The 26,454-nt window shown below is 44.9% G+C and overlaps 1 protein-coding gene across 3 annotated transcripts in view; it reads left to right on the top strand.

Annotated features, from left to right (window-relative positions):
- EOGT (EGF domain specific O-linked N-acetylglucosamine transferase) overlaps nt 1–26,454 on the top strand; it is a 34,313-nt gene that overhangs the window by 411 nt on the left and 7,448 nt on the right. The window contains exons 1-14 of one of the 3 annotated variants that reach the window (XM_002924395.4): nt 387–527; nt 681–909; nt 1,793–1,848; nt 3,806–4,029; nt 5,129–5,229; nt 5,839–5,947; nt 8,284–8,378; nt 8,730–8,834; nt 11,735–11,841; nt 14,284–14,387; nt 20,154–20,246; nt 20,919–20,990; nt 21,392–21,478; nt 21,996–22,064. In XM_002924395.4, coding sequence (XP_002924441.1) covers nt 3,820–4,029; nt 5,129–5,229; nt 5,839–5,947; nt 8,284–8,378; nt 8,730–8,834; nt 11,735–11,841; nt 14,284–14,387; nt 20,154–20,246; nt 20,919–20,990; nt 21,392–21,478; nt 21,996–22,064 — 1,152 coding nt within the window. In that variant the 5' untranslated portion in view covers nt 387–527; nt 681–909; nt 1,793–1,848; nt 3,806–3,819. Of the gene's footprint in view, nt 1–386; nt 528–680; nt 910–1,792; nt 1,849–3,805; nt 4,030–5,128; nt 5,230–5,838; nt 5,948–8,283; nt 8,379–8,729; nt 8,835–11,734; nt 11,842–14,283; nt 14,388–20,153; nt 20,247–20,918; nt 20,991–21,391; nt 21,479–21,995; nt 22,065–26,454 lie in introns of those variants that run through there. The other 2 variants (XM_034658629.1, XM_034658628.1) reach the window with 2 other exon arrangements.

Raw genomic sequence — 26,454 nt, 5'->3', positions numbered from 1 at the left:
TCCCGGCGCGCCTTCCCCGCGGGCTGACGCCTCTCCGCGGACCGCGTCCGCGCCTTCCACCGCCCGCGGGCCGGGGAGGCGAGCGCTCGGCCCCTTCACGGTGCCCGCCGCGGCGCGCGGGGCTCCCGGGAGGCCGCCGTCCACGGGGAAGGATGCCCTTCTCCCCCTTCCGCGGCGCGTGGGTCGGCGTGCCAGACCTGGGCGAAGCCGCTCCCCCGGGTCCCTCCCAGGCGCCGGGGACGGGGTGGAGGTGGGGGGGGTGCAGTGCAGGGTGGCGGGCGACGTGCGGGGACCTCACGACCCCGCGGCAGCCCCGCCGGCGCCTGGGGTGAAGAACCCGAGCGCGGCGGGGTGTCTGCGGAAGCGCCGTCGCCGCCGTCCCCCCGCCCCGCTTCCCCGACTGACGCCTGGCACACAGCTGGTGGACCTCCCGTCGGCATCTCAGGCCGCCGAGCCCTTTCTGACCCCCGCCTCTACCGACCTTGAGACCCGTGGCCCCAGTGCGGGCGAGCCGTTTAGGAGTCCTTGTGAGTCGCCGATGCGTTCAACTTTTCTTTACACTTCCCAAGCTCTGTCACCGGCCACTGCCCCATCTCACCCACTGTGGTCCCTGTAAGCCTCAGGCTCTCATCTCTCATCATCTTTCAGGCTCTTCCTTTTATTCCTCCTCCACCTTTTAGGCCTGAGGAAATCCGGCGAAGGAATACAGAAGAGGAAGGAACCGCCTGCTTTGTACTGAAGGAAAAGAAAGGAGCGCAGCGCTCAAGCTTCCCTCTGCTGGAGAAAGTGCGTTCACCCATCGCTGGGGGGGCCTTGCAAGAGGACTGCGCACCAGAACGGCTTTCTGCCAGGCCCCGGGGCTGTGCTTTCATGCTCCAGCAGCCACCCCCTTCTAGCTTCTGCAAGTAGGTACGTGCCCTTTGCAAAAGCCTGATTTCTGATCCGAGACCTCAGATTTTTCCCATGACTTAAGTGTTACTCCTTCTCCATGGATCAGTGGGTTTAGTGTAGCGAGAGCTCAGTGAAGGACAGTGGACTTGAAGAACTGAAGGTCGGGACTTAGCCGTAACAATGACTTTGTTACTGGAAAGAATGAGTCAAACAAAAAACAAAAAACAAAAAAGAATAGGCCATCCTGCCTGTTGAATGGTCAGGCTGGAATAGTAAATAGGAAGGCTCTAGTAGCAGTACCATTCAGTGAGTAGGCTTGATAGGGTGAGAACCAGGAACATGGTTTCTTCTAGGTTTTCTCCACAGTGTCCCTCTGGCCTGTACCAGCTGATGTCTGTATAAAGTGGACCATATCCTTCTGTGTACCATTAGAACCTAGTTTAAGTGACAGTGTTGAGAGTGGTACCTGTAACTTTGCTTTTCACAGTCTGGTGTTCATTACGGAAAAGCACACTAGGAGTCAGGCCTTTTGCTTACCGAATGTCTCGCCAACTGCCAGGCCTTGTGCTTAGAGGTTCTCTCATTACATTTTTTTCTCTCTTAATATTTCTTTTTTTTTTTTTTTAAAGATTTTATTTATTCGACAGAGATAGAGACAGCCAGCGAGAGAGGGAACACAAGCAGGGGGAGTGGGAGAGGAAGAAGCAGGCTCATAGCGGAGGAGCCTGATGTGGGGCTCGATCCCATAACGCCGGGATCACGCCCTGAGCCGAAGGCAGATGCTTAACCGCTATGCCACCCAGGCGCCCCTCTCTTAATATTTCTTTTCATCCAAAATATCACCTGAATGATAAAGTGTACTTTGGCATCTTTTTAAGGTAATATGTTTCATTTCTGACAGATTTCCGATACCTGAAGCATCACAACAGCTTCTGCGTGGTTCTGATAATTAAAGAGGTAAATATTTCCATTAGAAGTACACTGTTACTATTAATAGGTATTTTTAAATTTTGTAAAATCACTGTCAACTCACCGTTGGATGAAAGTCCTCACTAGAAGTATGAATTCAGATCACCTTTCCAACAGTTGATAATATACTCTTCAGAGCCATGGAAGAGAGAAGCCACTATATTTACCACTCCAGGGGAGCAAAGGATTTCTTTTCAGTGTCCACAATCTTTGTTATGAAGCCCAGGCCTTGGGACTTCAGGCTGGATTGAACATAGCAGTTTGTTTCTAAAGGCCCCATCTTCATTATGCGTCGTCAGTGAGGGCTGATTCTGAAAGCTGGTTTTTCCAACATGCCGCAGTGACTGCAGATCTCGCGGGGAAATAGCTCATTTATAATATGGTCCTATCATTCGGTGGAAAGAGCATCTTTTTTTTTTTTTCATAGAGCAAAATATTCTAAAGTGAACCAAGAATGGCACAATTATTGTCTGGGTTACATAGGAGAATTCTAGTCCACGAGGTTTAATACTTACGGGGTGAGTTAGACATGCAGTAAGGCCCATGATGGTTATTATCTTTTTTCACATTGCTAATGCAGGATGGGGATAGATTAATGGCAGAGTCTCCGAGTTTTCGGAGTTGTTGTTACTATTATCATAGACTCTTATTACACTACCTAGAAGGTGAGCTTCACAAGGCTAGGGAGTTTGAGACAGCACGTTCATTGCTGCATCCTCAGTACTTAGAATAGTACCTCGCACATAGTAGGAACCTGTATACGATTGTGATTATCAGTTTGTTTTTTGTTTTTTAGTAGGCTCATGGACCCCAATGCAGGGCTTGAACTCAAGACCCTGAGATCAAGACTCAGACACTTAACCAACTGAGACCCCAGGCGCCCCGTCATTATTAATTTTTATTCAGCAGATACATATTTGCTCAGAACTTTGCGCTTTCTTTTCTTCTCTCTCCCTGGCATGATTTCCCTGACCCTCATCGTTCAGGTCTCAGCTCAAAAAGTATTTAGCAGGGACGCCTGGGTGGCTCAGTCATTAAGCCTCTGCCTTTGGCTCAGGGAGTGATCCCAGAGTCCCTAGATAGAGCCCCGCATCAGGCTCCCTGCTCAGCGGGAAGCCTGCTTCTCCCTCTCACACTCCCCCTGCTTGTGTTCCCTCTCTTGCTGCCTCTCTTTCTCTGTCAAACAAATAAATAAAATCTTAAAAAAAAAAATGAAGTATTTAGCAACCTCTTCCTTCCCCCACCCTCCCACATGGCTTTAAACATTTACTCAGTAAACGCTTGTACAGGATTTAATGTGCCAGGTACATTTAATTTTTACCAATATTTAAGTCACAGCAGCGCTATGACAAAGGTTTATGATTATTTCCATTTTACAGATACGAGGTTAAATAGCTCAAGGTCGTACAGTCGGGAAACTGTAGCTAGATTCAAACCCAGGTGGTCTCGCTTCCGAGTTCATGTTCTGAACCACCATGTTATATTGCCTATCCTATTACCTACTTTATTTCCGGCATCAGTAATAGGCAACTGGGGTCACATCAAGGCCTTTGCCCCATTTTTATAAATAAAGTTTTATTAGGACACAGCCACCCCCGTTCCTTAGGATAGGCTGTGGCTGTTTCATGGCAAAGGTAATGTCGAGTAGTTGCCGCTGAGATTGTATGGCCTCCAAAAGCAAAAATATTCACTATCTGGCTCTTGACTGAGAACGTTAGAAAAAGGTTGTAAGCTCCATCAGAACAAGGGCCTGGTTGTGTCCACCCACTGTGTGCCTAGCTCCTCACACAGTGCCTGGAGCAGAGCGGGTGCGCAGTGAATATTGGTTAAACAAAGGAGCGTTATTTGGTGATGTGGCAAGGTTCCATGTCGTTATACTGAGCCCTTGATCCCTTTGATTTTTAAAGGTATGTCTTCACAAAAACCTTTTCAATATGATCTCTAGGTTTGGAGGTTGCTATGTTAAAGCTGCTTGTCCTTGGAGTATTGCTTCATGGTGTTTCCCTGAGTGGCCAGGATGAGTCTCCTCCCAAGGCCGAGGGCATTCCAGGCGAACCTCTGTTTGACTATGCCAGTATCCGCTTGCCCGAGGAGCACATTCCCTTCTTTTTGCACAATAATAGGCATATTGCCACCGTCTGTAAGAAAGACGCACGTTGTCCTTATAAGGTCGGTATTTGTTTTTCTTCTCTTATTTATTTTTAAAAGGATGTTGCTTCTGCTTTATCACCTGAACTTGAAGGTAGCATTCTGTAAGGTAGCTCTAAGACTTTGCATTTCGTCTGGTGCTTCTAAGTGCCTAAACTTTGCTTAAAATTATATCGCATTCACAAGAGTGAGATTTAAAATCGGAATCGCCACTAAAATTTAAAATCACAATCACTCATGAAATAAATAGTCAGCCAATACTATTTGGATACTCTGTAAACAAAGGGAATTAGATTTTATGCGGGCAAGAATGGCTAGTTAAAAGTAACTAGAGGATTTCACACCTCTTTTTTTCTTCTTCAGCTGCACTTGAGAGGGTCTCTTAGCATTTAATTTCGGTAATAACACCTCCGCCCCCGTCTCCACACAGTTACGATGGTGACTATGGCCTTCCCTCTGTTTTAGAGTTGTTGGAAAGGCCTCAAATTGGAGCCCATTAAGACGTCTCACGAGGTCTCAGAGATCAAAGCTGGGCCTTGTGAGAAACTTCCTTTCCCATGGTGCTGGCTCAGGAAGCATATGGAAAAGCAGACCTGGGAATCAGACCAGTGTTGCTCCTGGGCCTTGCAGAAGAGCAGCCTTGGCTAGCAGCCGCTGCTGTGTCCAGTCTCGTGGCGTTTCTGCTGCTCTGGATCGATGAGTGAAGTTGCTAGTCCATTTAATTTCCCTGTGATTCTTTGGATCATAGAAATTTCATTTTATGTGACTCTTTAGGGACTGATATTAGAATCGCTTTGCTCACTGAGAAAGTTTCATTAAGCTCCTTCAGGAAATTCCAACCCAAGTGTTCTTTGGTAGCGTATAGGGAAAGCCTGTGCTTTTGCTAGGGGCCCAGACGTCGTGGTGAGGGAGTGATGATTAAGGATCACCATGGTTGAGCACTTGAAGACTGTTATTCTTAGGATTTATTGTAGTTCTTTTTATTACATGAATATACATTATAAGATGTGAGAGTGAAAGTCCTATGAAGATTTGTTTTCTTCATGCAAAAGTCTGAAGAGTCATCTCTAAATGTCAGAGGAAGGGAGACTGGTCTAAACATATACGTTTTATGTTCTAGAAACACCTGGAGAATCTAAAATACTGCTGGGGTTATGAGAAATCCTGCAAACCAGAGTTCAGGTTTGGCTACCCTGTTTGCACCCACGTGGACATGGGATGGTAAGCTTCTAGACGGACTCCTCCCTTTGAAATCATCTTTCTTTGCACTTTATGCTAATGGCCCACCTCCCAGCTTAGTTAATTTGCTTACACAGTCATGAATTCAAGTTGACTTGCCTCCCCACCCCCCTGCCACCCCATCTAGGAATATCTGTTATTTCCTCTGCCAGAGAGAGAAAACAGTATGGATCACCAGAAACTGTTTCCCCCCAACAAACACTAAAAAGATGACTCGATGGTTTCCTCTTGATTCCGGAGGGGAGTGTGAAGTATAATTAGTATTTCCAATACATGCAAGGTTAGTGGAGTAAAGAAACTACAGTAGTTAGTAGCTCATTCTCTCTCATTTTCTTCAGTTCCAGATGACCCTAACTTCATACATTCCTGTTGTGTATTTTTAGTAGAAGAAAGTAAGTCTGTGAATAACGTATTTTGGTATCTTGTAGTAGCAAGGGAGTTGTAAGAAGATTATGACAGTCAAAAAACTTAATGACAGACTTCTGGCAATTTAACCTTTAGAAAGGAAATTCAAGGCTCAGAAAAGGTAAAAAGAGAAAAATCATGGAATCTTTTTTTTTTTCCCCATGGAATCTCTTTGATTGTGAATAGGACAGATACCCTTGAATCCGCCCAGGACATATTCTGGAAACAAGCTGACTTTGGGTATGTGGGCGAGCGGCTGGAGGAAATGCGTGTGCTCTGCCAGCCTAAGGAAACGGTGGGTGTTTCTTTTCAAATGCTCCTAGAGTTTAGATTGTCATGTAAAAACAAGATAGATGGCTCCAGGAAAAAGATCCTGACTCACGTGTTTGTCGGCTTTGACTTTTATTTAACTTTCTGAAACAAGTCTTTCTGTTTTGTTTGGAAGCTGTGTTGTCATTTTCACACATATATCAGATGGTCCTATTTTGAGGCAGTTAAAAATATTACTAGGATTAGAATTTTTCCCCCCCAAACATTACTCTAAAGAAGATAAATTGACAAACTGCTTCTTTCCAAATTCTCTTGCAAGGAGTTCTGAACAGATGATACCCAGCCCCCTCCCCAGACCACTCTGTGTTTGTTTAGGATCTTACAGTTTGCAAACAGCTTTTCTCTCTGTCAGCTAGCTTGATTTTCACAAGCCTTACAGCAGATAGACAGGGGAGGTATTACTGATGCCACTAGACCACAGAGGAAAACAAGGTCCTCAGAAGGGTGAAGTGACTTCTGCAGGACCACACAGCTGCTGGGTAGACTTGTCGATCTAGAAACGCGATACAGATCTTTTTCTTTGTGCTTTCCACCATAGTGTATTGCACTCAGTGTGTAAGCCGAACACATCGCCGAGAGCCCGTTTTGGGTGGTCAGGAAAAGAGCAAGCTCCACACTGTAGGGATCAAAACCGGATCCTTAGAGCACCCAACCCTTCCATGTTTCCGTTTCTTTTCCTTTCAAGCTATACCCCTGTCGTAGCTTGTGTCTGGGAAGAAATGAGCTTATAAAAATGCTTATTCTGCTTATAAAAATGCTCAGTGCAGGACCGGGCTCTCGGCAAAGGGCTCAGTGTTAATTTTTAAAGGTCCGTGGGGTTGTAAGCACTTGCTGTTAAGGTCTCTTCTCTGTCAGTGTTCTTGAGCTCTGGTCAAGCCTCTGACTTCTCGGGGTCTCTAGTATCTCCAGACAATCTAGAAAATTAAAAACAATTTTTTTTTCTTAATTCACTTTCATTAAGAAACTGTATATATGCTCTCTATTTTTTTTAAGGTACTTTTATTTATTTTATTTTTTTTTGAGTGAGAGAGGACATGAGCGGGGTGGGGAAGGGCAGAGAGAGAAGCTAGCTCCCTGATGAGTAGGGAGCCCGATGCCAGACTGGGTCCCAGGACCCTGGGATCATGACCTCAGCAGAAGACAGATGCTTAACTGACTGAGTCACCCAGGCGCCCATGCTATAGTGCTTCTGGAGAGATCAGGTAATAGAAATTGAAACAATTGTAGGGAGAGGGATGAGCTCCAAAGGAGGGAGGTGTGGCTTTAGTCGACACTGCGGCCAGGTACCCTTAACATACACTGTTTTTTGTGTGTTGTGTAGTCTGACTGGAGTCCACCTGTTGATGTGGAAGGGGCAGGGGGAGAGCCACAACCCCACCCCGCACACCTCATCCAAGGCAGTAGGTAGACTCTTCCCGGGCCAAGATGTACTTTGATAGGTTTTGTGCAGTCAGACCATGATCCCTTACCAGCTACCAATTCCAAAACCCCATGTAGTTAAGGTGAAGGCCTTGGTGGGCATTATGGGAAAACAATAAAATGGCATTTAAACCTATAAATAAAATCCAAGTGGATAAAAGTTTTTGAAACCATCTTTATTTTGGAACAAACCAGACTGGAAAAAAGAGAAGCAGGCTCTGGTAGTCGACTCTTAAGCTCTTGTGTTTCAAGTGATTTAAAAACCATCGCTCTCTTATTGCTTTTGAGACAGGGAATCCCAGAAGCTTTCTGGTTTGTAGAAAGCACGTCTTATTAAAATTGGCAAAGTGCCTTTCCAGCCTTCGTTTTAACCTCTCTTAACGTGTGCGTTATTCTTTGTTTCATTTGGCTTGGCTTTGAAAAATGCTTTTTCACATAGCGACGAGGTTAGTGATGGCTCTGAGTGCCTTTTTTTTAAAGAGCATTGAACAGAACCACACATAAAGCCTTAAAGTTTGAGATGATATAAATAGAACCTTTGGGAGTTCTTCGTAATAACCTAAAAGTATGCATGCACACTGGCAAAACTAGGCTTGACCAGAGTCTGCTGGGGAGGGGAGAAATCCGTCCACGGATGCAGCCTTTCAGAAGCTATTCTGATGAGTCACTGAACTCTACCTCTGAAACTAATAATACACTGTGAATTAATTGAATTTAAATAAAATAAAATTGAAAAAAAAAAAAGAAGCTATTCTCCTTACATTGTGTGATTTCAACCTGACGGTGTTCATGCTGTGAACTTGTCTGGCACGTCTGAGAATGTCCTCAAAATGTTAGTACCCGGAGTTATTTTTTTTTTCTTTTTTCTCAACCTCAATTCAGCATGACTCAAGCCTGGTGTGTTCCCGTTATCTGCAATACTGCAGAGCCGTCAATCTCTATCTCGATTTAAGAAACATCAAGAGAAACCATGACAGGTACGGAAGTGGTTGGTGCTAAAACCTAATGGAAATTCTGAAATAGTTCCAGGTCCAGGGATATGCCTTGGATTTGCTTCATAAGACCATGGCGACGAGGTTGGGGAAGGGGTGGAGGATGGAAGACGTGGTCCAGCCCCAGGCTGATCATCGCAAAGCTGGATTATGGGTCCATCGGGCTTCTGTACCATTCTGGTACTTTTGTGTATGTTTGAAACATTCTGTTGTAATAGAGTTAAATTCTAACAACACACTGATTTTGGAAATTGGTAAACCACCTTTGTTACACCCCATGTGCTTGCATAGTGCTAAAATTTTTCAAACTGAGCTTAATTTTTGGTCATCCACCAGATTTAAGGAAGATTTTCTCCAGAGTGGTGAAATCGGAGGACACTGTGCACTGGACGCTCGGGCGTTGGTGTCTCAAGGTCAGCGCAAAAGCCCTCTGCAGTCTTGGTAAGATTATTTCTTTAAAAATATGCTTCTAAAATATTTGCTTTTGTGTCTGGCACTTGCAGACGTTGGAAAGGACTTTCCAATGGAAAATGTTACTTCATTTGTAGAGAATTTCTCATGAGCTACAAAGTAAATCTATCAGTTGTATTTGAATTAAATATGTGTTTAGAAAATATGAGGAAGTACGATATAGGATTTATTTACTGGTTGCTAATGAAAGAAAAAGATCAGTTCACAAATGAATTTTTATTAACTCTTTGTAATTGTCCATGTGTTTGAGGAACACTTTTTTTAAAGAGATGCACATTAAGGGGTGCCTGGGTGGCTCAGTCAGTTAAGTGTCTGCCTTCGGCTCAGGTCATGATCTCAGGGTCCTGGGATGAGCCCCGCATTGGGCTCCACCAGCACCCCAGGCTCCTCTTCAAAGTTGTAAACCCTACCCTGACCTTCAACACCTCTGATCAGCTTTTTGAACTTTATATAAATTGGGGAACACATTTTGATTTAAAACATTTTTAATAATGGGGCACCTGGGTGGCTCAGTTGTTAAGCGTCTGCCTTAGGCTCAGGGCGTGATCCCAGGGTCCTGGGATTGAGCCCCACATCAGGCTCCTCCACTGGGAGCCTGCTTCTTCCTCTCCCACTCCCACTGCTTGTGTTCCCTCTCTTGCTGGCTGTCTCCCTCTCTGTCAAATAAATAAATAAAATCTTTAAAAAAAAATTTTTAATGATGAGCTAGTTCTGTGGTCTGATAGGTTATCTCTAGAAATTAAGAAATTAGGGTACTTTAAAAAACTTATTTTAAAATAATTTTAGGCTTACAGAAGTTTAAAAATAATGCAAGGAGTTCCCGCTGTACCCTTCCCCCAGCTTCCTCTAATGATGACATCTTATATAACCATAGCACAATGGTCAAAATCAGGAAATTGACATGGGTACAATATTATTAACTAAACACATCTGAATTTCACCAGTGTTTCTATGCATTCTTTTTTATTTTTTATCTTGGATACATAATTCTATGAAATTTATGTCACATGGCCACATGCATGCAACTACGCCCACAATCAGGATACAGAACTGTTCTCTCATCCCAAAGAAACTCTCGTGCTGCCCCTTTATTTGAAACCGAGCACTCAGTTCCAACCTGTGGGTCAGGTTTTCCACACACCACCAGGCAGTTCGCCAACAACTTCAACTCAATTCTGACACCACCTACCCAGACACAGTGTCAGATCCCACAGGGTAAGGGCTCAGCCCCGAAGTTAGACCCCAGGTGCAAGCCCAGGTGATCACCTGTGCTTCTGACCGATCAGCTGTAGATTGGGTTAGATTCATTGGCTAGAGTGGCTCAAATAACTTTGAGATATATTTTGATTCCTGGTGGATACCTTTTGATACCTGATTCCACATGGTGGAAGTTCTCTAAGGTGTATTTATATTAGTTATTAATTGCCATGTAACAGATTACTCCAAAATATAACCTAGGGTAGATTTTTATTCATTATCTGTGTGGTAACAAATTACTTCAAAATTTAACAGCTTAAGACAGCACAGTATATTAGCTCACCAAGTTTCTGACGGTCAGGATTTGGAGGCAGCCTAGCTGGGTGACCCTGGCTCGGCAGCAGCTATATTGACGAGGGCTGGAGCCATCTCTAGGCCCAACCCCACCTGGAGAGACTGCTTCTTTTTTTTTTTTTTTTTTTTAAGATTTTATTTATCCATTTCACAGAGAGAGAGACAGCTAGCGAGAGAGGGAACACAAGCAGGGGGAGTGGGAGAGGAAGAAGCAGGCTCCCAGCATTCGAGCCTGATGTGGGGCTCGATCCCAGAACTCCGGGATCACGCCCTGAGCCGAGGGCAGATGCTTAACGACTGAGCCACCCAGGTGCCCGTGGAGAGCCTGCTTCTAGGCTCACTCATGTTGTCACTTTCAGTTTGCCTCTGGCTATGGGCTAGAGGCGTCATCTTTTTGCCACCTGGGCCTCTCCCTTAGTGCTACTCACAGCCTGGCCTCCCTGAGAGAGAGAGAGAGAGAGAGAGAGAGAGAGAGAGAGAGGACACATGCACACATGCAAGAGACTTAGCACCTGCCCAAGAAGGGAGGCTTCAGTCTTCTTTTCCCTAATCTCAGAAGTCACGCACCATCATTTCTGCCGCAGTCTGCTCATTAGAAGTGAGTCACTAAGTCCAGCCCACGTTTAAGGCGAGGAAATTAGTCTTCTGCCTCTTAAAGGGAGAAGTATCAAAGAATTTGTGGACATAGTTTGAAACCACCACTAATTCCAGGTTTTGTGTATTTTAAAAGGATTTGTTTGATATTTGTTTTGCATCAGTTGTGGTCTCAGGTGAAGAGTGACAGTCTTTAGGTTAACTCCAAATATGTCTTGGCACGTGCTTGTGATTGCCTTCTTTTATATGGAAGAAAACTGCCGTGTGGTCCCCTCAAAGACAGTTTCTGAGGAAAAGGCTTTGCTTTCTTCTGGGAAGCTTAGCTGGGTGCTGTCTTTCCAAGGCACTCCATAATTTTTGGAACGTTATCTATCTGAGCATCCAAGAAGTCTTATCACAAGATCCCAGGAAGCCTTCTTGAATCTTCCCACTTCACTGGTGGATTATGTAGCCAATTCTATGTGTAAATTTCTTCTTCGTCTAGAAAATTCCCAGTCGATCTTGCACCCGAGGCTGAAATTTGAAGTCGTTTTTGTTCCTTGTCTCAGCATTAACATTTGATATCAAGTTATAGAAATGTTAGTGTGTTTGAGAAGTTCCACCTGTCTTCATAAGAGTAAATTCTAGAAAGAAAATCCCCCTAATGAGCGGATCCTAAGTTACAGTGTTGCCGTCGAAAGTTCAGGAGGACCCCCTTGAAACTGTCTTCCATGTCATTATTGCAGGTTTGCTGAGCTGCAAAGCTATACACAGCTCAGCTTCAGACCTTTAGAAGATGCTAAATGTGACATTGTTATTGAAAAACCAGCCTACTTCATGAAACTGGATGCAGGTGAGAAGTTAAGTTTATCTGTTACTTAGTTATTGGTGAGTGAGGCTTTGTTCCTTTTTTGATATGTGTATGTAGTGATTTCCTGTGACTTTCGGGGATGCTGTGTACTGGGTTTGGGTTGTGCTTTCTTCTCTGAAGAAGTGAGCTAGTTTGAACTTCCCATGATTTTAGAGGGAACCTAAAGGTTTGTATCGAATGACTCACTCAGAATCAAAAGATGGGAGAAAAAGCTATATATATGGGCACCTTCTGTAACTAAGTTGACCCCACCCAGTTTCTCTAATCACTTGATTTGCATTGTGCTTCATTAGAAAAAAATTTATAAGTAAAAACCATGTGTGTGCCGTGGGTGGGTGGAAAAGGAATGCCCCCTGAGCTCTTCTGGCAAACTTCCTGACATCGTTTCCATGACTGAAGTGAACTTAAAATTCCTCTGGAAGTCAGCACATCAGTATATTCTTGGGGGAGGGGGGGATAGTTAAATTTAGAATTATTTTTCCATTTATACTTACAGCTTGTGACTGGGAAATATAGAGAGCCCTCTGTCACGAATAGTTAAGAACTACCATAATTTATTGATTGTTTTTTTAATGTGCCCTGCCTCCTGCAGCCGTAATTCTTCTGTAACAACGTATGAGGTTCAGAAACCAGACAAGTTGAGCTTTTTGAAATAAGAGCCAGTAAGAATGCTGCCTGCGAGGTCCTGACTCATTTTTTAAATATGCAAATTGGAAGGGGGGCCAAGCACAAGCTGTGATCTCCCTGTGAAAGAGGTAGATGTCTGTGAGCTGCTATGTGGATGCCGGTACGCAGGCAGGAAAGTGTGTGAAGTGGGAATAATAGGTCAGCGTAGACCCAGGCTGTTTCTTTCCTATATTCGGAACTCTCCTTTTTTCTTCTGACTTACGCCCCCATCCCATTTCCCTTTCCACGTTGACTCCTCACCATGAGAAAATTAGGGTTTTATAGAACATGACTCACTTGGGGGCGCATTTCTCAAGCACGGAACCTGCATTTTCTCCCTCCTTGATAAGTCCTTGCGTCACCGAGCGCCAATCTGAGCTGCGTTCCCCAGTCCGTGTTCCGAACTTGCTGGATGACGTATGAGGGAGCTCAGGTGTGCTGTGTGCTCACCCAGAAATAAAGTTGCATTGTCACAGAACTGTCTTTTTCTCATTAACTTGAAAATACGCTCTTTGCCAAATGGTTCTGAATGATGAAAGGAGTTGTCTCCAAATATTCCTCTAAGATACCAGCCTATAAAGGGTTTTTTTTCCTCTTTTTTCTTTCTGTTCCACTGAGGTGTAATTGACCTGGAGCCCCGTATAACTCAAGGGTATACGGCAGAATGACCTGACTGACATAAACTGAAGATTTTTTACTCTTATTTTCGGGCGCACACCATTATTATTAACTGTGGGAGTGAAGTCACAATATGTTGTGATTTCTGCTTTTGAGAGTCACTGTTTTTCATTCAGTCAACATTTTCTGCCCTTTTAAAGTGCATGTTTCACGTGTCAGTTCTTGGAATTTCATGCCGTTTAGATTTGCATATTGCCAGGTTGGCCCTAAGTTGAAAGAGCGCATGTTCGTCGGACTTGCCAGCTTCGAAATAGCTGCACCCACACTCCCCTGCCCCCTCTTCGACCCAGCAGGACCTGGGTAGTCTTCATTACGGTTTCACTGTGTGCCACACGTGGGGCCGGGTGCTTTGAGGTACAAGGTCTTTGGGTGTCTCCCAACAAAGCTGCCACCTAAGTATAAGGATTTCCTATTTCTCGTAGAGAAGCTAACGCTTAGGGACGTTACCAACTCATCTGAGAACATTGCTCATGAATGGCTGATTTGGGTTCAGCCTGGTTCTTCAGACTCTTTCAGAAGTTCATCCTCTTTCAATGAGAACATGAGACACTGAGCCCTTTTAAATGATAGTTGGTTAGTATTTTCCCAAGAAGCAATGCTATAAATCATGATGAAAAAGGAAAAAAAAGACGGAAATGAAAAATATCAAAATGTTAATAGTGCCATCATCGTTGATACTTCTATGATAAATAGATATTGCTTAATTGATTTTTTAAAAGTAAGTGATCATAAAAAACAGTCTTCATGGCCTTATAGTTCTATTCCATTTTGAGCTAAATAGACTTCTATTATTTTTTTCTTGGAATTTACTGATCACTTGTTGTTTAGCGTATATGGAAAAATGCATTCCTGATTTCTAAATAGCCAGTTTTAAAGTGAATTTTTGAACGAAATCATCTGTTAATTGAGGACTACCCGAGTACAGATCTTTTGTGTTTGGAAAAAAGCTCTTATTTTTTTTCTCCCAATTATTTTCAGCTTAAAGCCTATCACACTATAAATAGGTGGGGTAGAATAAAAATTGTTGGATCCTTTGCCCTCCGGGGTTAATTAACATAGATTTCTTTTCTCCAATACTAGGTGTTAACATGTATCACCACTTCTGTGACTTTATCAATCTTTACATTACTCAGCACGTTAATAATTCATTCGGCACAGACGTATACATCGTGATGTGGGACACCGTAAGTAAGAACGTCCTCTCTGCTTCAGCTTTGTCTTTGCCTGGCTCAGTGAACGTGTGGCTCTGATGTGGGGAAATGCAGTTTTCTGAGACGCACACGTTGAAGTACACACACACGTACACCGCTGTGCAGATGGGTGTGAACGTGTCTCTGCACATACACTCTACACATACATGTCCATGTAGGTGTGGGCAGATGCGTTTGTGTGCGTATACCTTTGTTCTTTGAACTTTCGAATGAAGCAGTGAAAGATTTCTTTCCCCCTTCGGGCAGGTGGAGCTCCAGACACCTGCGCTCAGTGTTGCTCTGAGACACACGGGTGAAGACTGTCATTTGCTTAGCCTCTCTGACCCACGTGGGGAGAGCTTGCCTCTGTTTTGCGGTGTGGCCGCCTGTAATTACCCTCGGCCTTTGCTTGATTGTAGCTTCCCTTTGCTCTTCGCTCGGTGACACGTTGTGCCGTGCTTGTCAGCTCACTACTGAGGGTGAGTCTTAGGCATAAACATAAAGATATGTGTTGAATTACACCTGCTTTTTGTTTAGTTGTTTTCAGCACAGTCTTTTCCCCCTTCTCTTTCTTTGCCTGCCTTTTCCCTGCTTCTTCCGATATCCTGCTCCCCCCGCCGAGGTAATCCCCAGAGTTGCCCCAGTCCACCCAACTGTGAAACGGGATGATTGTAGTATCTAGCTCAGTGTCATTTTGTGGATGAACCGTAGCGTGTGCGACCACTCACGGTGCCTGGGATATTGTGCTCGGCATGTTGACTGGGATGATGATGGTGATAGGGAGAGCAAGGGGTTTACATGCATGGCAGGCTGCCTAAACTGGGAGATTGGGACAGCCACCAAGAGATCCTCTACCGTTCACCAGACATTGCAGCTCACAAGATGCTCACAGCACCCCCTCTTGGCAGGAACGTTCCTGCCGGGGGACCACAACTTGCTGGCAGGGCGGTTTCAGACATTTCTTCCAGGGGCAGTCCTAGAAGCCTGAACAGCACAGCTCAGGGGTGAGGGGCCGGGACCCCCCCTAGGGCAGGTACCGACACCTCATGTCCCACAAAGGCCAGTATCTCCTGCACCAGCCGCTCTGGCGGAGTCCCCAGGATCCCCGTAAGAGACGGCCAGTTCCAAGAGTCGCCGTACCCTGTCCCAGTCCAGATGCAACGTACCCATCAAGCCTCTTTTTAAATCACACGCAGCGTTACCTAAAAACACGGTTGACACGTGCCGTCTTCATTTCCAGAGAGCAGAGCCAGCCAGTTCGCTGAAGGTCACGTTCTCATGCAGAAGGCAAAATGGTTTCATGAATGTCTTTTCTTCACAGATAGGAGGCTCATAGTAAGGCTGCGTAGAAAGGTTTTCCTTATATCACTGCTCCATAGACCTGAAGTCTGAGGAGAACTGGTTTATGACATGTTAACACTCTCTTGACTTTCCTCTTTGCAAGGATTTCCATTACCCTCTCGTGTGCCGGTTTGGCGACCAGTGCAGGTTCCGTTCTTGAACATGTTTCTGTGAACAAAGGGCACAACAGTCCCTTTCTCCTCTTCTCTCTGTACAAGTGCTTCTAGGCCACAGTCACTAGCTGTCAGAAGCTGTGAATGATTAACTCAGGGTTATTGTGCCTTTTTTAAAAAAATTACACCCGTGTTATCTCATTTAATGCTTGCAAGCCTCCGTGAAGTAGGTTTTTTATTAGCTTGTTTTACAGATGAGGAAGCTGAGGCTCTGAGCCCCAGGCGGCTGTTCTAAGAGAGGGCAGCCAGGGAGGGGTGGAGTCGGGGCTCCAGGTCAGGCAGTCAGACCCCAGTCCTGTGCCCGAAACCACAGTGCTCTGTCTCCTCCCTCTAGTTCTCTGCAGATCCTATTACGCTGATGGGAGGTTTTCTAGACACTTCCAGAAGCTTCCTTATATCTTGTTGCATGTTTTCCATGTCTTCCTCAAGCGGACTAAGTTAAACTGAGCCAACTTTACAACCCTCCCCTTCTCTGCACCTGCTGGGAGGGCGTAGATAGGGTTCACGGCTACCATGAAGTCCCAGGTTACTCAGTTCACTGGACACATGACGTGAGGGTGTTCTGGCCATGATAGGCAGGCATGGGCAGGATGAATATAGCCTAGTGGGTTGGCCACCCTGCTGTGACCTCCCTCCTTTGTACTTTGTGTGCATACACTTTAAACCTGCATATTTGGTCAGAGAGGTCTTTAATTTATTTTATTTTTAAAGATTTTATTTATTTATTTGTCAGAGAGAGAGAGAGCACAAGCAGCGGGAGCAGCAGGCAGAGGGAGAAGCAGACTCCCTGCTGAGCAGGGAGCCCGACACAGGGCTCCATCCCAGGACCCTGGGATCATGACCCGAGCCGAAGGCAGACACTTCACCAACTGAGCCACCCAGGCGTCCCGGTCAGAGAGGTCTTTACTAGTTGCTCAGTCAGGCTCTCGGGACAAGTCAGTCTGCCAGGTTGCTCCAGAATTGAGGCCCAGAGGACACTGTGGGTTGGACGAGCACAGTGTTAAGGTGTTATGTGGACACTCACCTTTCTCTTTTGCTGGTAAAGCCTTGGATGAAGCCCCTTGCAGCCCCCAGGAAGACGGTGATGCAAACCTCCCACGGTGAGTCGTGGAGCCTCCAAGCTGGGGCTGAGCAGCTGGGAGAAGGGCAGCAGGTGGCCATGGCCGCTGGTCACATCTTAGTGACATTTTATGAACTGTCCCGTCTAGGAAGCTTCCCTGTCATCCTCTCCAGCCTGAGCAGTTTGGCCACTCCTCAGGCACATGGCTTCCTTGGTGAGACGGGCAAGGCCCCCCGCCTCCAGAGATGCACGGAGGGACCCTCCTGCAGGTGTGTTTCTGGCCACCGCAGGGCTGCTCTTACTAAGCAGAATGAATTAAAGGGGACTTTCTGCAGGCTTTCCCCATTTTCCTGTCCTGAGCAGTAGCATAGCTCCATTCTGATTACTTTTAATTATGCAAGTAATACCTGTTTATAATGAGTTCAAACAACACAGAAGTATGTGAGGTTAAGAAAAGTCTCCTGTCAGGGCACCTGGGTGCCTCAGTCGGTGAAGCATCTGCCTTCGGTTCTGGTCCTGATCCTGGGGTCCTGGGATCAAGCCCCACGTCAGGCTCCCTGCTCGGTGGGGAGTCTGCTTCTCCCTCTCCCTCTGCCCCTTGCCCCCCGCTCATACTTTCTTTCTGTCTCAAATAAATAAATAAAATCTTAAAAAAAAAAAAAGTCTCCTGTCCCTAGAGGGGAGGAAGTTGGAAGGTGGGCAAAATGGATGAAAGGGATCAAGAAGTACAAACTTCCAATTATAAAATAAATAAGTCATGAGGATGTGTTTCCCACATCCTCATGATGAAAAAGAAAAAGAAAAATGCCTCCTTTCCTTCTTCTTCATCTCCAACTTCATTTCCCTCAACAGTGACTAACTACAGTTCAAGACTTTACTTCAGCGAATATAAATATATCCTTATCCAAAATGTATATAAAGATTTGTACAAGGATATAATAAAATTTGTGTAAGGGTGTGTATATTACACACCCTTGTATATTACAGAAAATACGCTCTTGTATATTACAGAAAATACGCTCTCTCGTATTTGCTAACTTAATATTATATCAGGGGCATCTTGTATATTACAGAAAATACGCTCTCTCGTATTTGCTAACTTAATATTATATCAGGGGCATCTTTCCAGGTGGGTACATTTGGGGTTACTATTTTTCTTAGTGGTTACATGGTAGTTCGGTGAATGTAGAGATGTTCGCATATTCAGTGCATGCTCCAGTGGGTGCATGATCTGGCCCCACCCCAGTCACGTTTTGTTCGTTTCCATTTTTGTGCTATTTCTGGAAATGCAGTGAACATCCTTTCCATAGACGTGTGTCTATACCCTCGTCCCACATTTCTGTAGGACGCGTTCCTAGAGGTAGAATTTCTAAGTCATAGGTTAGGGGTATCTTTAAGTTGGAGACAGACACAGGAGAAAGTTTTATGTCATCTCTAAGAATATCCAAACATTCTTCAGCATGAGACTGGAAAGAAGGTCCCCCTTCCCCTGTGGCAGATAATTTGAAATTGAGGGACGTGGATAAGAAGCTTCTGGAGGTGGTTGTTACTGAGTAATACATGATTTCCCTGGAAAGGGATCAGTCAGGATTGCTGTATTTTATTATTAAATTTTCCTTGCAAAGGTATCTTATTTTATCTGAAGTATTTTATCTCAAGAAACTGTCTAGAATCACTTCTTTTAATTGCCCTTTATTTATTATTGAGCCAGAATAGGGACATTTCATTTTTGATGGTGTTGAGAAGGGCCTTTATTAGAATGGCACTGGTGAAACATTGAAGGGGGAAATTTTTTTTTCATCACTACATCTAACAGTTCTCAATAACTTTGAAATAACTCTAATATGTGCAACATAAAAATTTCAAAATCTGAAAAAAATGCTATAATGATAAAAAGACACGAACATAGTGGATAACCCATCGTAGACCGTGGATGTCATCCTACAGTACATAGTCCCTATTTCTTTTGGCTGAATTTTTCAATCTAAGTGATACCATTTTTAAATAAATCAATCTCTTTCCTTTAGCTGATGGAGCACGTAATTAATTTCTACTTTTCAAAAATGAAATGCATTCAGTAAATGTACTAGAAAGAACTACTTCCTGCTGTGAGGCAAACTGCTGTACAGAGATTAGGAGCTTGGAGTCTGGAAGCAAACAGACTGGATTTAATCTCAGCCCTGCACGACCCTTTATGCAAAGTACTTAAATTTGTATCTCAGTTTCCTCGTCTGTAAAAGGGGATAATGATATCACCTAGCTCATTAAGTTTGTGGGGTATTAATTTTAAGTGCTAGCAATATAGGAAATATGCAAGATGCTATAATAATAATTATTAATGTTAATGGAGAGTTATCACATGTTACTCTTTAGTCAATGGGGAGATCATTTCATAGGATAATGTTTACCATATTTTAGTGTTAGGACTTTCCAGGCATTTTCTTACTTTGAAATTTCTTTTCAAAAGCATATTCCATTTACCCTGATAATTTTTNGTTTACCATATTTTAGTGTTAGGACTTTCCAGGCATTTTCTTACTTCGAAATTTCTTTTCAAAAGCATATTCCATTTACCCTGATAATTTTTGCTCACGGAGAATACCCAAGTGTGTACAAATAGTGGTGTCTGTGTATGTTGTGTGTGTGTGATACTGATGGAAGATTCACAGGGAAAGGAACTCCACCAACTGTCGTTCAGAGATATGAGCATAGGGTAGACAAACAAAATGTTTTTAACAGACTAAGATTATAATTGTGGTGATTATTTCTGACGACATTACATCATATTAAGTCCTTGCTCAGGCCTAAGTTGAAAATCCGTTTTTCTTCCATGAATTTTTTGAGCTTGTTTAAGATCATTAGTTCTTTTTTTTTTTTTTTAAAGATTTTATTTATTTATTTGACAGAGATAGGGACGGCCAGCGAGAGAGGGAACACAAGCAGGGGGAGTGGGAGAGGAAGAAGCAGGCTTCTAGCGGAGGAGCCTGATATGGGGCTCGATCCCATAACGCCAACGCCGGGATCACGCCCTGAGCCGAAGGCAGACGCTTAACCGCTGTGCCACCCAGGCGCCCCTAAGATCATTAGTTCTTAACACGGACAAGCGGATTCAGATGTTTTGTTGTACTTTTGAAAAGACACGTTGTAGACTTTTGTTGCCCTAACCTCTTTGGTTTCCACTTCCAGAGCTCCTACGGATATGGTGACCTGTTCTTAGACACCTGGAAAGCGTTTACTGATTATGATGTCATACATTTGAAAACTTACGATTCCAAAAGGGTACTGGAAACTTTCCTTTAATGTCTGTAAATAACAGTCATTGCAGATGACTCACTCATCAAATAAATATTTAATATGAGTTTCTATTAGCTATTACCATTGATTTCTGACTTTGTAGTTTTTTTTTTTATAACCTTGAATCATTCTTTTTTTTTTTTTTAAGATTTTATTTATTTACTTGACAGAGATAGAGACAGCCAGTGAGAGAGGGAACACAAGCAGGGAGAGTGGGAGAGGAAGAAGCAGGCTCACAGCACAGGAGCCTGATGTGGGGCTCGATCCCATAACTCCGGGATCACACCCTGAGCCGAAGGCAGATGCTTAACCGCGGTGCCACCCAGGCGCCCCAACCTTGAATCATTCTTAATTATTAACCCTGTAGTATTAAAAANGCTCGATCCCGTAACGCCGGGATCACGCCCTGAGCCGAAGGCAGACGCTTAACCGCGGTGCCACCCAGGCGCCCCAACCTTGAATCATTCTTAATTATTAACCCTGTAGTATTAAAAGACTTTTTCCTTTAGATTTTCCAAAATTACGAATTTTGCTTGAGTGAAATAGTTCGCTATTCAAAATAGGGATTAATTAAAATTAATTTTCTGTAATTATAAGTGCTGTTTTGACGTGGTACAAATTGTGTTCTCTTACCTTGTACAATACCTTCATCCTTAGGTATGTTTTAAAGAAGCTGTTTTTTCCTTACTCCCCCGGATGCGACACGGGCTCTTCTATAATACTCCTTTGGTAAGCGTATCTGGTGTTCATATTCATATTTATACATTTTTTCTTGATAGGTTTTTTTTTAAGATTTATTTATTTATTTTAGACAGAGGGAGGGAGAGAGAGAGAGGGAGAGAGAGAGAGAGAGAGAGAGAGCGTGCCTGCAGGGGGAGGGGCAAAGGGAAAGAGAAAGAGAATCCTCAGGCAGACTCCCCATTGAACATGGAGCTGGACTCAGGGTTTGATCCCAGGACTGTGAGATCATGACCTGACCTGAAATCAAGAGTTGGCCCCTTAACCAACTGAGCTATCCAGGCGTCCCTAATCTTGATAGGTTTTAAGATAACATTTATATATAACTTGAGGACATCTTCAATAGTAATGCGCAATTATTCACTGTAATATCACTATTGTTTTCATGTTAGATATCTGGCTGTCAAAACACGGGATTATTCAGGGCATTTTCTCAGCATGTGCTACACAGACTGAACATCACACAGGAAGGACCGAAGGTAAGGGGGTACCTTATGGCTTCTGACCTGGGCCTGACTTTTCACCCGAAATAAAAATGAGTGCCACCTTTACAGAAAAAGAATCAGAAGACAGTGTTTTCTGGGTTAACAGTTTCTCACCTGAAGTGATCCAAAATTAGATGTCACCAACCTGTGACTAATAAAGTAAGGGACAGTGGAAGTATGTGCTTTTTTTTCTCCTTTTCCTTTTCCCAGTCTTGCCCCATGTCACCTTGTTCTCCCCCAAATCCCCACCTAACCCACAAACTCCTGCCAAAAATTCCACCCAGCCAACCAAACAGAAGTGTAATAAAGAGGTTTTGCCTTCTGTGGCTAAAGTGGATGCATTCTCATTTCCTGAGAGAACTCTGAAGGAATCAGGCTAAAAACAGCATCGTTCCCTAACTGTATCCTGATTGAGTTTCATCTCTTTGTGAAAACCACATTTTAGGTTCTAGCATTCACTCATCTGTGCAGGCATATACAGCATGATTTTGCCTTTTTCTTTTGATTGCAGGATGGAAAAATCCGAGTCACCATCCTTGCACGGAGCACAGAGTACCGGAAAATACTAAACCAAAATGAGGTTAGTTTTTGGTATGCATTTTTAATATCATCATATTGAATTTAACTTCCTGTGACTGATGTGCTTAATTTTTTCACATTGCATTAAATGCTTTGATTTGAAATTATTAGCTTTTAGAAAAGTTTGATGGCTATGCCCAGTTCATTTATTGGACTTCTCCCGGGAGTCAGCAAACCACCCGTTGCCCAGACTAGCTTTGCCTCGCTGGAAATGTGCATCTGCCTCCACTCAGAGGGGAAACAGAAGCAGAAACTCTCTCTGATTCCTGCCTTTACTGCCATAGATTGCCAAACATTCTGCTTCTCGACAGACTAGCAGCAGAAATGCAAAAGTAGCCCTTGAGAGGTGATTGATGGAGCACGGTGGTATGGTGGCATCCGGGGGCTAAGTTGGAAGAGTCTCCAGTCTTTTCATGACTGTGTGTCTTAGAAACTATTCACCTCTTAGGTTCTCTAATTCATTTCAATAGTATCAACTCGTACATTATACTTAAATAAGATCACCTGGTAAGGCCCTGCCCACAGCAGCGTGGCTGGAAGATGTTCTCCCAATAGTATGATTGATTGCACAGCATTGTGTTGACACCTGCTATACCCTGGGCCATATTCTAGGCCCTGGCGCTACAGTAGAGGACAAGACAGGTAAGGTCCCTGTCCTCGTGGATCTTATGCTCTCAAGGTGGGACGGACAAGAAATAAGTAAACAAGTCCCTAAGTAAGGTGATTTCAGACAGTGGGCAGTGCTGCAAAGGAAGTGAAACAAGGTGATGTGTTGGGGCAGGAGATGCAGAAGGAAGAGGGGACCAGTCAGGTGAGGTGTTTAAAGAGGTGCTTTTGGGGGGCCTGGGTGGCTCAGTCACTAAGTGTCTGCCTTTGGCTCAGGTCGTGATCCCAGGGTCCTGGGATCGAGCCCTGCGTTGGACTCCCCACTCAGCGGGAAGCCTGCTTCTCCCTCTCCCACTCCCCCTGCTTGTGTTCCCTCTCTCGCTGTGTCTCTGTCAAATAAATAAAATCTTTAAAAAAAATAAAAAATAAAAAAAAAAGAGGTGCTGTTGGNTTGTGTTCCCTCTCTCGCTGTGTCTCTGTCAAATAAATAAAATCTTTAAAAAAAATAAAAAATAAAAAAAAAAGAGGTGCTGTTGGGCAGAGACCTGATCAGTAAGAAGCGAGCCAAAGAGAGAGTCTCCCAGGCAGAGGCAAATGGCCTGCGGTGTCTGGAGCTTTGGGTGCTCCAGGAATGGAGAGGTCACCAGCGTGACTTCGACACAGTGGGAGAGGTGAGGGTGACTCCACAAGATGTCAGAGAAGTCAGGCAGGGTGTGAGGAGGTCCCCTATCTTACCAGCCTCATAGGCCATGAGATGGGTGGGTTTTATTCTGGTGGGAGGGAAGCCACTGTGAAGTTTTCAGCAGGGTATGGTAGGCAGAATCAGGCCGCCACCAGAAAAAGTCCACGTCCTAATCCCTGGAACCCATGACTGGTTAGGTTATGTGGCAAAGGCACGCTAAGCTTGCAGCTGAAATTAAGAGGGCCTGAAAATGGAGAGATTAACCTGGATGACCCAGGAGGGCCTGATGGAATCAGTGTGCTCTCAGCGGTCTCCACCAGAGAACTTTTGCCTCTGCCTGGAAAGCTCTTTGCTTAGCTGGATTCTTCTCACCGACCGGATTTCCGTTCAACACCTCCTGGAAAGTGGAAGAGGAAGACAGAATCCAGGAAGGAGACATGAGGGTAGAAGCAGGGCCAGAGAGAAGCTGCGTTCCTGGCTTTGAAGATGGAGGCCAGGCCCCGAGCTGAGGAATGTGATGGCTTCTAGAAGCTGGAAATGGATTCTCCCCTGGAACCTCCAGAAAGAGCACAGCCCTGCGGACAGCTGTCTGTCTCACTGTTGGACTGCTGTCCTGCAGAACAAGGAGAGGGCCAGTTGTGTTCTTGTGAGCTGCGGACTCTGGTAATTTGTTGTAGCAGCTCGTCAAAAACAAATACACAGGCAGAGACATGAACCGGGTTATTTATTTATTTGTAAACCACTCTGGCTGCAAGAGTAGGAGCGGGGGGATTCATTCAGAGCTGTCACTGTGGCCCCGGGAAGAATTTGGATGAGGGTGAGGACAGCAGAGATGACAAAGTAAATGGATCCGAGATCGGTCTCGGAGACTGAGTCTCGGACACTCCCTGTCCAAATATACAGATACACATTAGGTCAGGCCACGAAAGTCACCAAGAATCAGAGGTGAACTCCCGGGCCTGTAGCTTGAGCAGGTCAGTGGAACTGAGATGGGAGAAGCTCAGTAGGAGGGGACTGGAGGCAGGTTTGGATGGGTAAAATGTTTTACACAGATTAATTTGGATGCCTAACAGGCAGATCAAAATTATGTAATTAGTGTCTTGAGATCCGTATGGATTATGGAGGACATGAACATATGGTGCAACGAGACATTGATTGGAAGTCATGGGTGCAAGGAATGTGGTGTGTGTGTGTGTGTGTGTGTGTGTGTGTGTGTGTGCGTGTGTGTTAAAGACCTGGAAATAAAAATGTGTCCAGTGGTGCGGTGCTGGGGTAGACAGTTGGGAAGCCTCACGGACAGGCAGACCACTAGTGTATATTGGCGGACTTAACACAGATCCAGTGCTAATTATGGGCCAAGCACATTACTGTACGCTCCCCATGCGGTTCTCCAACGCCTCCAGCAAACCCATGAGGTACGGATTTTATTATTACTCTGTTTTAGACAAGAACACGGAGGCTTAGAGATTGAAAAACATGCTTAAGGTCACCCAGCTAGTGAGCAGAATATTGCGGGGTGAGCCGAGGTCGTCAGCGTCTGAGCCCGCTTCTTAACCAGAGAGCTCTACTGCTCCAACACAAATAAATGTGCGAGGAGGCGACCACCTTGGCTCCCAGTCTGCCAGGAGGGCTGGCCAGGGAGCAGCGCCCAGCCCTGGCAAGCAGTCCAGCGCAAAGGGGTGGCGCCACCGTGTGCGCAGTAGAGCCATTGACGTGTTCACATCGGGTCCCACATATTGTGCAAACGAGGTTGCCCCCGGGTGAGATCCGGCTGTTCGGATCTGAACTCTGAGCCAAAGAGCACCCCCTGGCTGCTTTTCTCCCAGTGATTGGCGTCCCTTGAAAAGGCAGCTACCAAGCAGAGAAGAAAACACCTTTGACTCTACCTTGATTCATAAATAGAGAATAAAAGCCAGGATTGCCTGGGTGGCTCAGTCAGTTAAGCATCTGTCTTGGGCTCAGGTCATGATCTCAGGGTCCTGGGATCGAGCCCCATGTTGGGCTCCCTGCTTAGTGGGGAGTCGGCTTCTCTCTCTCCCTTTGCCCCAGCCCCTGCTTTTGAGCGCACGTGCGCTCTCTCTCTCTTTCTCTCAAATGAATAAATGAAATCTTAAAAAAAAAAACCCAGATGCTCTCATTAAATGATAGTTCCTGCAATCCTGCCCAACCTCTGGGTTGGATAATCATGTCAGAGGGCTGTGGCCACCTCCACAGTGTGACTAGTAATTATAAAAAAAAAAAGCAAAAAGCCTGTTTGCTTGAGGACCCTCTGAAACAGGAGATCCATTTTGTATGTTTCCATCTCATTGCAAGACCAGGGCTCATGCCCTGAGATTAATTCACTCCTGGAAAACAGAATTCGAATGTATTCTCACTCCTTCAACTCCCTGACATAAGCAGTATATTCAGGGGAGTTCAGGGGCTGTCTAGAGAGAGAAACTTCCATTCTGTAACTGTGTGTATATGTGTAACAGAGGAGGGGATTGGATGTAAGTCCCTGCCTGTTGCTTTTTCCAGGGCACTGCCTAAAAACACAGGTTCTGGGGTCAGAGGACCTAGATTTAATTTTGGCTCTGCCCTTTGCTAGCTGCGAGACCCTGGGAAAGTTCCTTAACATCTCTAAGCCTCCATTGTATCATTTAAAAATAGGCATATGGGGGGCGCCTGGGTGGCACAGTGGTTAAGCATCTGCCTTCAGCTCAGGGCGTGATCCCAGTGTTCTGGGATCGAGCCCCACATCAGGCTCCTCCACTGGGAGCCTGCTTCTTCCTCTCCCACTCCCCCTGCTTGTGTTCCCTCTCTTGCTGGCTGTCTCTCTGTCAAATAAATAAATAAAATAAAATAAAAAATAGGCATATGGGAGGGGAGTGCCTGGGTGGTTCATTTGGTTAACTGGTTAAGCATCTGACTCTTAGTTTCAGCCCAGGTCATGATCAGGGTCATGAGATCGGGCCCCACGTAGGGCTCCCCACTCTCAGCACAAAGTCTGCTTGAGATTCTCTCCCCCTCTGCCCCTCCCCTCACACGTGTGGCTCTCTCCCTCTCTCAAGTAAATAAATAGATAAACTGTTTTTTAAAAAGGTAGGTATGTGGGGGTGCCTGA

This window comes from Ailuropoda melanoleuca, chromosome 4, assembly GCF_002007445.2.
Source record: "Ailuropoda melanoleuca isolate Jingjing chromosome 4, ASM200744v2, whole genome shotgun sequence".
Lineage (NCBI taxonomy): Eukaryota > Metazoa > Chordata > Mammalia > Carnivora > Ursidae > Ailuropoda > Ailuropoda melanoleuca.
This window is presented reverse-complemented; position numbering and strand designations above follow the sequence as displayed.